Source organism: Cetorhinus maximus, chromosome 17 (genome assembly GCF_964194155.1).
Source record: "Cetorhinus maximus chromosome 17, sCetMax3.hap1.1, whole genome shotgun sequence".
NCBI lineage: Eukaryota > Metazoa > Chordata > Chondrichthyes > Lamniformes > Cetorhinidae > Cetorhinus > Cetorhinus maximus.
In genome coordinates, this window is record NC_135895.1 from 15,876,285 (window position 1) to 15,889,603 (window position 13,319).

A 13,319-nucleotide genomic window follows, 5' to 3' on the forward strand; every position below is an offset into this window, starting at 1 on the left:
ATGATTATTTAAATAGAAACAATGTGCAGGGGAACAGAGAAAAGGCAGGGGATTGGCACTAGGTTAAAATGCTCAGAGAGCTGGTACAGACACGAAGGACCGAATGGCCTCATTCTGCACCGTAACAATTCTCTGTGACACACCGCGGGCCGGGGGAAGAGAGAGTGCGGGACACCGCGGGGCCGGGGGAAGAGAGAGTGCGGGACACCGCGGGGCCGGGGGAAGGGAGAATGCGGGACACCTAGGGGCCGGGGGAAGGGAGAATGCGAGACACCGCGGGGCCGGGGGAAGAGAGAGTGCGAGACACCGCGGGGCCGGGGGAAGGGAGAGTGCGGCACACCGCGGGGCCGGGGGAAGGGAGAATGCGAGGCACCGCGGGGCCGGGGGAAGGGAGAGTGCGGCACACCGCGGGGCCGGGGGAAGGGAGAGTGCGAGACACCGCGGGGCCGGGGGAAGGGAGAGTGCGGCACACCGCGGGGCCGGGGGAAGGGAGATTGCGGGACACCGCGGGGCCGGGGGAAGGGAGAGTGCGAGACACCACGCGGCCGGGGGAAGAGAGATTGCGAGACACCGCGGGGCCGGGGGAAGAGAGATTGCGAGACACCGCGGGGCCGGGGGAAGGGAGAGTGCGAGACACCGCGCGGCCGGGGGAAGAGAGATTGCGGTACACCGCGGGACCGGGGGAAGAGAGAGTGCGAGGGACCGCGGGACCGGGGGAAGAGAGATTGCGGCACACCGCGGGGCCGGGGAAGGGAGATTGCGGCACACCGCGGGGCCGGGGGAAGAGAGAGTGCGGCACACCGCGGGGCCGTGGTAAAGAGGCGGATGGACATGGACAGCCTGAGAGGAGCGAGCCGGGGTTGGGGAGTCAACGAAACGGAGGGATTGAGAGGGTCGAGCCGGGCCTGGGGCTCCACGGAGTCGGAGAGCCTGAGAGGTAGGAGACGGTGTGGGGGGGGCGCCGGCCACTTTCTGCCCCTTGTTGTTTGTGGCTGCGTTTCCTAGGCGCCGGGGGGGGGAGGGGAAAAGGCCTCAACATCGACCGCATCCCCGGTCAACCGGCCCTCGGGTGTGAAGGGGGGCCGGGCGGGCAAGCCCGAGGAACGGATCCCCCTCCCCGGGGATGGCGGGCGGTGCGGGCGCCCGTTCCAGGCCGGCAGCCTGTTCGTTTAAAATGGCGGCCGTGCCGATTGCAGCGGGAGGGGGAGAGAGGGCGAGGCCGCTCCGTCTGCCCGGGCAGTGGAGCCACTTCCTATCCCCATCCCCGTGTGTGTTTAAACAATCCACAGTGTGTGAAACAAAGGCAGGAAAGGTGGATGTTTAAACCCCCCCCCCCCGGCCCGGATGGCCGGCAGCCATTTTGTGAGCAGTTGCTGGCGGATCCTCGGCTCCCGCGCTGCAGAGAAACCGATTCCCAGCCGGAATCCAGCCCACACCCTTCCCCCAAATTACATCCCCTGCATTAAACACGGCCGCCTTTTATATATTCTAATCCCGCAATCTGGATGCATTTAATAATTCTATAGGTTTCCTTTGTTTGGTTTATTCCCATTGTGGGCCCCTCTTTCTGGATGCAATTCACCGTCTCGTTATGGGTTTTTTTTAATCAGTAAAACGAATTTCAGTTGGTTGTTTAATTGCACAGTTGAGCTTTATTTCATTATAAAATCAAACACAAATTGCTAGAAATATAGACTGAAGATTCGGGTGGCATTCCTAGCTCAATTACATTTCCAACTCTTTCAATTGATTAACTGCCTTTTAAAACATGTAATGCTTTGTTAAACATGATGTTCAATTCTGGCTTACGTGTGATTAAAAGATTGCTGTAACATAACTAGGTAAACTAATTGGGGATTCTGCCCAGGGTTGTATTAGTTTTGCCTGGGTGTAGTATATGAAATGCTGAACCATAAATGGGAGCTTGATTTTTTTTTGTGAAATAAATAGGGGCCTAAAAAAAAAATCAGCTTCTGGTTCATGTAATCAGTCCATATCCCAGAATTCAATTTTGAATACCAGGATCACAATTGATTCTTCACCGTATTTCCTAAATATTTATTAAAAATAACCCCTGCATCAACTCATCTGCTGCAACTGTCGTCTACTGCTTACCTTGAGACGTGACTATTTCAGTGCTGTTCTGACCAACCTCCATAAATCTGAACAACCAAATTGGCCTGTTTCCTAACTCTCACCAAGTCCTGCTCAGTTGTCACCCCTCTGCTTGCTATCTACCTGTTGTTCCTGGTCCAGCAATGCGTCAATTTTAAAATTCACATTGATTTTCAAATCCTTCCACCTCTCCCTCCCTCTTACGTTCTAGCATTAATTCCCTTCAAGATCCCTCCTCTTCTAATTCTGGCCTCTCGCTTAGTCTAATTATCATTGTTACACTGTTGGCAGCCATGTCTTCAGCTACCTAGGCCATAAACTCTTGAATTCCATCCCTAATACTCTCACCTCCCTCTCCTTTAAGATCGACACCTTTCAGCAAACCTTTGGTCACCTTGCTCGAGAACTGTTAGAAAAACAGAAAACGGTGAGAGTGGCGGTTCCTCTGAGGAGTGCAGCCACGCTCATGGCACTGCGAGTGGCTCAGCTGCACGGTGGGGGGGGGGGGAGGAAAAAGAGGGGAAGAGCAATAGTGGCAGGAGACTCGATAGTAAGGGGGACAGACAGGCGTTTCTGCGGTGTAGACATGACTCCAGGATGGTATGTTGCCTCCCTGGTGCCAGGGTCAAGGATGTCACTGAACGGCTATATAGGGCATTCTAAAGGGGGTGGGAAAACAGACAGAGACCCTGGTACATGTTGCTACCAACGACATAGGTAGAAAGAGGGATGAGGTCCTGCAAGCAGAATTTAGGGAGCTAGAAAACAGATTAAAAAACAGGACCTCAAAGGTAGTAATCTCTGGATTACTTCCAGTGCCACGTGCTAGTGAGTATAGAAATAGGTTAGTCCAGATGAATGCGTGGCTGGAGAAATGGTGCAGGAGGGAGGGCTTTAGATTTCTGGAACATTGGGAGCTTTTCTCGGGGTGGTGGGACCTGTACAAAGCGGATGGGTTGTACCTGAATCGGAATGGGATCAACATCCTTGCGGGGAGGTTTGCTAGTATTTTTGGGGAGGGTTTAAACTAACTTGGCAGGGGGGTTGGATTCTGTGGTGTTTTGTGTGTGGAGCCGGAAGACGTAAGTAAGGTTCTAAATGAATACTTTATGTCGGTGTTCACAAGTGAGTGATGACATGGTATGGAAATCAGGCAGAAGGACTGTGTTATTATTGAAGAAATTAGCATAGAAAGGGAGGAGGTTCTAAGCAGTCTGGCAGGCTTAAAAGTAGATAAATCTCCAGGCCCGGATGAAATGTATCCCAGGTTGTTGAGTGAGGCAAGGGAGGAGATAGCAGGGGCGCTGGCAATAATTTTCAATACCTCTGGCCACAGGAGAGGTGCCAGAGGAGCGGAGGACAGCCAATGTGGTACTGTTATTCAAAAAGGGAGGAAGGGTAAACCAGGGAACTACAGGCCAGTCAGTCTAACCTCTGTGGTGGGGAAACTATTGGAAGCAATTCTGAGGGACAGAATTAATCTACACTTGGAGAGGCATTGATCAAGGACAGTCAGCATGGTTTTGTTAAGGGAATGTCATGTCTGACCAATTTGATTGAATTTTTCGAAGAGGTGATCAGGTGTGTAGATGAGGGCTATGCATTTGACGTAGTCTACTTGGACTTCAGCAAGGCTTTTGATAAGGTCCCGCATGGGAGACTGATAACAAAGGTAAGAGCCCATTGGATCCAAGGCAATTTAGCAAATTGGATCCAGAATTGGCTGAGTGGCAGGAAGCAGAGGGTGATGGTCAAGGGGTGTTTTTGTGACTGGATTCCTGTGTCTAGTGGGGTTCCACAGGGATCGGTGTTGGGTCTGTTGCTGTTTGTGGTGTATACATATATACATATATATATATATAAACAATTTAGACTTGAATGTAGGAAGGTTGATCGGTAAATTCGCGGATGAGACGAAAATTGGTGGGGTGGTAAGTAGTGAGGAGAATAGCCTTAGGTTACAGGAGGATATAGACGGGTTGATCAGTGGCAAATGGAATTTAATCCGGATAAGTGTGAGGTGATGCACTCGGGCAGGACAAACAAGGCACAGGAATACACGATGAATGGTAGGACCCTGGGAAGTACCGAGGATCAAAGGGACCTTGGTGTGCATGTCCACCGGTCCCTTAAGGTAGCGGGACAGGTAGATAAGGTGGTTAAGAAGGCATGTGGGATACTTGCCTTTATTAGCTGAGGCATAGAATATAAGAGCAGGGAGGTTATGCTGGAACTGTATAACCTGCTGGTTAGGCCCACAGCTAGAGTATTGCGTGCAGTTCTGGAATCAGCATTATAGGAAAGATGTGATTGCACTAGAGAAAATGCAGAGGAAATTTACCAGGATGTTGCCTGGGCTGGAAAGTTTTAGTTATGAGGAAAGATTGGATAGACTGGGGTCATTTTCCCTGGAGCAGAGATTGAGGGGGGACATAATTGAGATGCATAAAATTGAGGGGCACAGATAGGGTAGACAGGAAAGAACTTTTCCCCTTGGTGGAGGAATCAATAACCAGGGGGCATAGATTTAAGGTACGGGGCAGGAGGTTTAGAGGGGATGTGAGGAAGAATTTTTTTTACCCAAAGGGTTATGGGAATCTGGAACTCACTGCCTGAAAGGTTGGTAGAGGCAGCTACCCTCATAATATTTAAGAAGCATTTGGATGTGCACCTGCGATGCCATGGAATACAATGCTATGGGCCTAGTGCTGGAAAATGGGAACAGAATAATTAGGTACTTGTTTGACGGGCGCAGACTCAATGGGCCGAAGGGCCTTTTTCTGTGCTGTAGATCCCTATGACTCTATGATCTGTCCTAAAAATCTCCCTTCTTTGCCTTGCTGTCAAATTTTGTTTGGTAAAGATCCTGCGAAGCATCTTGGGATGATAAAAGTGTTATGTAAATGCAAGTTGTTGTTGACAGTCTGAGACTGAGAGAATTTTGCCAGTACTGAGTACTTTTTTAACTGGGGTTTTCATGTACAAATGGGGATCTCTGAATGAGGACCCTCTAATGAGCACCTGGACCAATGGAAAGCATCGTAAGCTTTGAAGAAAACCAGGAAACTGCGGTGCCTTTGATCACCCACTTTTGAGATTGAAATTTCTTTCTAAATAGATGAAATCAGAGTTTGGTGGCAAATCAAGTTGTTAGCCATGTCTGGGAGCTGATTGGAGATTAGCATTGAGAGTTAAATAGAGGGGAAGATGGCACAAGGAGAGATGATGCTTCCTAGCATCATGTGTTTTGATGAGTCTTTAGCCATTTCTGGCTCTCAGTACTTCCCCCAGATTTTTGTCCTTTTATTTTGAGTCTTTGAAGTTGGAAATTAAAGGTATGACTGCGCAAAACTGCATTCGAGGGATTGATTTCAGCAAATTTGTCACACTGTATAGCAATATGAAAATCTTTAATTAAAAAGAGTTTTTATCTGTGTAGGACACTGACAATATAAATACTTTTCCTGGAGTGTAAATTTCATAATCTAACTACAGTTCAAAAAAATGCTTCATTTGGCTGTAAAGCGCTTGTGAAAGATGCTTTATGCGTGAGTTTTTAACATTTTAGGTTATCGGACACTAGAATAGTTATGTTGGGTGGCAGAATTTTATGAAAAAGTTCTAACTGGAGCATTTTCATGAACTTTGCAGAGATTACATGTCCATTCACAATCGATTACTCAGTGCATGTTCCTAGAGTGGTGCGCAGGCTCCATCTAGTGACCATTGTGGGTGGTGCTTTCGTTCTGTTTGTTATGAAGCTCTGATAAATACATTGTATGTAATTTCATTTGAAATGAACTGGAAAGGGAGCAAGTAAAACTTCTAATTCCACTTTTTAATTCTACATGTTTCGGGTACCACTCTACAGTTGCATGATAGTGATTGCCCTAGGTCAGGGAGTACTCGGGGAAAACTGCAATGATATACTTATTAGGAACATAAAATGCTTGTTATAAAAAGGTGTTTATTTTGCTGAAAGGCAGTAGCCCAGTGGCAATGTTACTGGCTAGGAATCCAGAAGCCTGTCTATTGATTCAATCCCACCACTGCAGCTGGAGAATTTAAATTCGGTTAACTAGATAAACCTGGAATAAAGAACTACCATCAGTAATTGTGACCATGAAACGTCCACATTGGTGTGAAACTCTAGCTGATTCAGTAATGCTCTTTAGGGAAGGAAATCTGCCCTCCTTACATGGAGTGATCTAAATGTGACTCCACACTCGCAGTAATGCGGTTGACTTTTAACTGCCCCTCTGAAATGGCCTAGCAAGCTGCCTCTCATTAATAAATTTTTAGAAATTGCTGTGCTGGGGATATTGTGTCTGGGACTTAGCCAACATCTGTTTTTAGCATTAGCACCTTTACTCGACACTACTACAAGATGGTTCAGGATCTCCACATTGCAAGTGTTCGAAGCCTTGTTGACAATTCTTATGCAGATTAATCCACAGATAGATGGATCCATAGAGTACTCAGATTCTGGCACGTATTTGAAGAGGGAGAGTAGACCCTGCTCACCAGAGCTTTGCTGTGTATCAGATTGTACATGTGAGATGAGATTTCTTGTATTAGGCAAGACTATATAGAATGTGAGCAGAGTATAATTGGGTCTTGCTCGGTACAGCGACCTGCAAGTTGAGCCCTGTACTAACCGTGGTGTGACTGAACATGTTGGTGAGATAATGGGTGGCAGTGCAATCCAAAATTGGTGCATATAGCTTTGGTCTATTGCAGCTCATTGTACACTAAGCAGTGCTGAATATAGTGACTGTATTTTAGCTATCTGGTTGTGCTGCAATGTTGTAAATTGACATTTTTTCCTTGTTCCTGAAATTGCTGACTCCCTTTTGAGATATGGTTCCATAGGTGGTGATCAAGCTCTGATATCTCATCCAACTATTTCCAAATAAATCTCGATAGGGATAGCAGATTATTTTACTCTGGAGGATATTGAAGGACTTGTGTTTACATAAAGCCTGCATAGTCTCAGAACAGCCCAAAGCACTTGACAGCCAGTGAAATACTTTTAAAGTGTTGTCACTGTTATGAGTTAGGAAACTAATGTATCAAAGCATTGTGATCATATTCTTCAAATAGGAAATCTTGGATAGAGATCTGAGGCTGATCTGGGAAATCTTTCCCTCCTTTTTCGTCTCAATAGTCTCAACCACTGTGCAGGCTGATATCAGCTTACTTGGTGCAGACTAGAAATTGAACCTTGGGGGTCTTTCTGGTTTTTATGGTTCTGACTTTGTCCTTGGAACCCAACCTACCGGAGTGGTTTTCTGAAATGTTAAAATGTGGAAACTCATTCATTCTGGAAAAATCCTTGTCCACTTAGTTTCATTACGTATGCAAATCTCTGTGTCACTTGCTGCAATTTCTGTATTTATGGGCCTAGTTCTGTGTTGTCAGACTGTAGCCTGGTATTCTGTAATATAGGGAAAAACTTTCCTAGGTGGTTTAAAGGCTTAATTTTTTAAACAATAGTTCAACCAAAAAATGGGTGCGTGGGTGCAACAAAGCTTACTCAGAGAGAGGCTTTATAAGGAGTATCTTAAAGAAGGAGAGGGAAGTAAAACAGAATTAGGAAGGGAATCTGAGTTTAGGGCTTAGCCAGCTGAAGATATGACTTCCCATGATATAGTGAAGGGGAGAGGAAGTGAAATTACAGAGATGGGGAGTGGTGAAACCACAAAGGGATTTAAACACAAGCATGAGAATGTTCAATCAAAGATGTTGAGGGATCTGTAGCTAAAATAGGTCAGCAAGTTCAGCAATACTGGATGAACAACTAGGGGCACACCCTGGGCTGCAGTGTTTTCAGTGGAGGCTTGTCATGGAAAGTATTGGAATAGTTGTGTCTTATGATGACAGTTTAAGCAGCAGGTGGAGTGAAACGGAGGCATGTAATGTTTTCAAAGTGGAAGTAGGCAGCCTTTGATTGGAGGATATCAATTGAAAGCTGGGCTTGGGTGGAGCCTGATGGGGGTTGGGGAGGAGAATGGAATCAATGGAAGGGTGTAGCATTGGTAGTCTTAGCAAAGTTTAACTGGCTCACCCAAGACCAAATGTTGGGCAAACAGTCTTAGCAGTACAAACCCTAGGCCGTTCTGGTTCGTGGGTCTGCATCACATCAGGTGGTGGATTTGCTCATCAAGGTGTTCGAGAACCTCAACATCAGGAAATCTATATAATGCATATGATTAACAGTTGAGATAACCTCGATCCTAAAAGTTGCTGTAACATAGCCCATTCCTCGTATGTTATGCAGCTGGTCAGTGTAAAATTAACACCTTGAAAGACTTGTCACCAACCTCAGTGAATACAAAAATCATAGAAAAGTGGTTCCATCCAAGAGGACTTAGGCAAATAACCCTCAATAAGGCAATACTGCAACCATCTGAGAATTTTGGGGATTTCATTTGGTTTATCCTTGACATGGCTATATTGTGATTTGAATTTTCATTGGTGCATAGGTGGATCGGAATGGCTGAACAGCGGAAGCAACAGCAATTGGAGCACCAGGGATAACTGGAAATCAGGTGGGATCTGAATAGCTGAACAGCAGAATTGGAGTATTGGGGATCTGGAAAGCAATTTGACTTCAATATTCACTTAATTTGCCTCTACAATTTTGAGTGATGCAGTAGGCATCTTCAAGTTTATCAGTACAAAAGGAAAATATTGCATATACTGGGAATCTGACTTTAAATCTATATAATGCATGTTATTAGCATTTGAGGTCATCTCAACTCTACAAGTTGTTAGTACGCTGTAAGATATTCCAGGCATTTTTTTCCTTGTATCCCAGTCTCTACGGATGAGCATTTTACCACCGTTTAAAGCCCTATAGTCTATAAATAATATTTTTGCTGTTTGCCTGATTTGAAGTGTTTTCCTAGGTGAAGTGGAAATATTGGGTGATTTTCCTTGTATAAATTTGTGATAAATTTAGCATCTTCCAGCGGATATAAATCGCTGCTGGCCCTTCACATATTTGCAAGATATCTTCATGCTACAAAACTTGAGGATTTAGGAACAATCCTAGTGACTGATGACTTGGAGTTCCCACCTCAAAATTGGGTCTCTTTTTGTTTATAAAACAAACCGTTTTACACCAATATACATGATGTTAGTAGCTGTGTCTTATCAAACAATTTGCACTTTCTGTGCCAATTTTTTAAATGTACTACAGGGATCAGGATACATTAGCAGTTTGCTTTACAAAGCAGTTGTAAAGTTTGCACTGCTAATACAATATCAGTTAGCATCTGATTAATACAACTCAATGGAAAATCTGCTAATGAGGTTGACAGTAGAGTAGTGATAATGAAGTCAAATCAGAAGTTGAACCCTGTAGCGTAGTTTCTGCGGTGTGTTGTGTGTTAAAGTCTGAAGTGTATTAGTGTATTTGTGTTATATTTTGCTTGCAGTTTACAAAATTGGTTCAGGCAACACATGGTTTGATTAGTGTTCAGTCTTCCATTGCAAAACCTGATGTGAATGGTGTCACAGAAATCACGAAAGGTTTGAGTTTGTGTGCATCGTTCAGAGAATAAATTTCTTTACCAATGCATTTGGGGAAAATTGGAAAAAGGCAAACTGAAAGATTACTTGCTGGGATTAAAATTGGCAATTGGCATACCCCCTAAAAGAACTGATGAATCTCTAATATACTTTTTGATGATGTAAAAATTAAGTACAAGGTTGAATGCACGAGTAAGGCAGACTTTAACTTTTAGCTGGCAGTAGCGGATCGGCCACTATTTTATACATGCTGGCTTATAAGTCTTTCCAGTTAAGTCACTGGGAAGGAAAATTGGGCAGTGGACAAGCCCATTCACTGCTGCCAGTTTTCTACCACTGTTAAGATCAGTGTTAGTCTTGTGAAAACTTGGTATTTGCCTATTCTTGTTAGGGCTGCTGTAGACCCAGCATGTGGAATTCCTCACTGTTAAGATTTGCAAGCAAAATTTAAATTATAGGCAGGTGAAAAATGCAACCTAGATGTACAGCACAATCAAGTATCAACTCAGGAGTTTGGGCACATCTCTTAGACAGCTGAAAAATGAATTTAATATCTTGAAATCTCCCTGGGATTCCTCATGATTATCATATCCTGTGAAGATGTGAAACTTTGAAGTTTGTCCTGCAGCATTGATCCCTTATTTTCTGACTACAGGAGTCTCTGCCTTAATTACTATATGTTTTACAATTGGAGGACGTAAATCCCAGGCTCCCTTTTTAGCAGCAAATGAATTTCCTGAAATGAATAGCTTAAGCAGTAATTTGTGATTAAGTCTGTTGAGTACAATTATTTGTGACTGCTTGAGCGGGTGAATTTTTGATAAAAAATCAAAAGGTCTAGTTCTTATTGCTTCAGGGTTTTGCAGGTTTAGAAAAATATTCACCATGGAGAATATTGATGTCAAGTCTTACATTTCAGTTGCAATAAGCTTGACTCGAGAAATGCATTCATCAAGGGAAAAGTTGGCATGATTGGAGGAAAGTGGTGGGGGGCAGCATATATGTGGTCTAAAATATGAGTAGGAAATTCGAACTGTGACCATGAAATTGGGCTCATCTAGGGTAGAGGCAACAGAACAATTAGGCAAAAGCAAAATATCACAGAGGCTGAAGATCTGAAACGAAAACAAAAAGTGCTGGAGATACCCATCAGGTCAGGCAGCCATTCTGGATAGAGAAACAGAGTTAATATTTCAGGTCAATGGCCTTTCATCAGCTATAAGGCAGACTAGCCCACTGGAGTGTTAAGAATCAGATTTTAAAAATAAAAGTGATTTGGGTTCAGTGAACAATGCCAATTACAAGGTAGGATACTCATTCCTGTTCATAATGGGGTAAGTGTTTTGCAAACTGTTGGTTCTGCTGAGTAAACCAAGGGCAACTCTTCCAAAGGCAATTACTGATGGAAAAACAATCACATCCCATGAAAGAATTAGAGGTTAAAATATGATCTTGTGTATGGAGCTGCCTGGGTGTTGACCATATGCATTTTTAATATGTGTAAACATTCCTCAAGAGTAGTTGGTTGAACTTTGATCAGTTCATTGGGAAAACCATTGCTCTGTTAGGCTACTAAGAATGGAGTCTTCCTAATTTCTGTCAGGAAAATTTCCAAAATGTTGCTCTTAATAAATAGTTGGTCCCACATATATATGAATCTTCCTTGTTTCACTGGGGCAATTAATATTTTGAATATATAAATCATGCTGCTGCATGATGTGTAAGAAAATTCTGATAGTTTTGCAAAATAGGGAATTTCTGTTCGCAATTTACAGCAGTTGCCTTGGGCAGGAACTCGAAGAATGCCGAAAGCTGTCAGTATGGACAGGAGACCGGTATTGGTGTGAAAGCAGAAGGGGGGAATGGGTGTCAGTATCTGTCAGCTTTTTTAATGTCTCAAATTTTTCAGGTGGTAAGCATGATCCATGTTGTTACTTGCCTGTTCTTCACAAGTGAATCCAAAGAGTGCCTGTTAGTGAACTCTTACCCGCCTACCCAAACTCCAGCTCTGAGATCAGCCAGTTCAGTAGGGAACAAGTGTTGAACCTGGGGCCAAGTGTCTGTATGACCATGCTATGTTCTATATTTATCCACAGTGTACAAGATGGGGATTTAAGCTGAATAAATGTGCATTAATACAAAGAAAATGAGAAATGTTCACTAATCCGATCTCGCTCTCCCTGTCAGCTGTTGCATGCACTATGATAATTTTTGTCTCCCTTTTGCCTTGATGCCCAGCTCAGTCATTTAGTTTTGAATGCTGCAAGTGATCGGCCTGTTAAATATTTCATTAGTTAACTGTTAAATGTAAATATTCATTTTAATGAGCGCTCAACTGAAAAGATTAACTTTTTTTTTTTTAATTAAAGGTATGATGAGTGGTGACTATGAGCGTAGCTCTTATGGGAGCTCCAGGTCTTTCCTGGAATCTTACCCAAGTAGGAGTGAGAGGTAGGTGAAGCAATCTTAGTCACCTATTATTGTGTATCTTTAGAGTCATGCTGCAGATTTTTAATTCAAAGATAAGGAAAATGTATTGAAATAATTACAAATTTCAAATCAATGCTGGAGTTCAGATAAGGTCAAGTTAACCAGGCAAGTTGTCTTTAAAAATTCATAACTGGGCACAATTATTTCATTTCTAAGGCAAATTGTGTTGGCCTGCTTTCTGTTGCAGTGGTTGATTTATACCAGTAGAAGCTGCTAATTAGACTTCCTGAAATTTTCCTGGCACTTTAGCCAAAAAGGAATAGGTACGATTTAATTATTTCACTGTCCTATTGGGTTTAGAGTGATAGCTTTTTTTAGATTAAATTCAGGAGAAGCTGGTCATTGGTCACCAAAGCCAGCACTGCCAAAATTAAGACTACATTTTAAAATGACAAGTTTTTGTAAATTGAAATATAACCTTGGGGTTGGGGGGCGTGGTGGAAACCTCAGCTATTATAGTAAGATGTAAAGTATCCAAATTGTGTAGCCTCCACACAAGGTAAAAAAAATTACAATTAATTAAGAGAAATGCTATATAATTTCTAGGCATAATGGGTTATTTTCAGAAGACACTTCTTGCTCTGGGGTAACATCAATACAGTGGCAGTTCTGATTATGCTGAGATGAGATGTTAAGAGTTCCTTAAAGGGGGACAAATACTTCTGCTCTGGTTTTAGATTATTTAGGAATAAATGAAAAATCACTAATATTTTTATCAGAAAGTTGCAAAAGCTTTCCATTCCCCAGCACTCCTGTTTCTCACCTAATGAGCACAAAAACTTACCAGGATTTTTGTCATGGGGAAATTAAAAGGATTTTATGAAAGTACTTCTCACATTGAATTTGCTTGATCCTTAATGGAGATGGCAATTTAAAATGTCTAAACGTTGGGGCGTTTGAAGCACGATGGAAATAGCTTCAAGCATAGCTCAGACAGAGGAGATGATGGAATTCTTTCCCTAATGGCCTTTATTGTCTTAAGTCAAAGCTCACAAGGCATGCCTTTAATTGTATTTCCAGTGGGCATGAAGCCAATCCACTTAATTACCCTGAAAACATAACACTACTTTGTTAAAATCACTCTCCAAGTTGCACACCATCTTGACATGGACCTGTATTGCCCTTCATTGTCACTGGAGGTCTCTATCTAACAGCGCTATGGGTGTGCTTACACCATG

The 13,319-nt window shown here is 43.4% G+C and overlaps 1 protein-coding gene across 1 annotated transcript in view; it reads left to right on the forward strand.

Moving 5' to 3' along the window:
• Positions 1-514: 514 nt before the first annotated feature.
• The window catches only part of znf326 (zinc finger protein 326), a 30,111-nt gene continuing 17,306 nt past the window's right edge, over positions 515-13,319 (forward strand). The window contains exons 1-3 of the mRNA XM_078560768.1: positions 515-937; positions 8,601-8,666; positions 12,021-12,102. Of these exons, the coding sequence (XP_078416894.1) occupies positions 826-937; positions 8,601-8,666; positions 12,021-12,102 (260 nt within the window). The 5' untranslated portion in view covers positions 515-825. The remainder of the gene's footprint in view (positions 938-8,600; positions 8,667-12,020; positions 12,103-13,319) is intronic.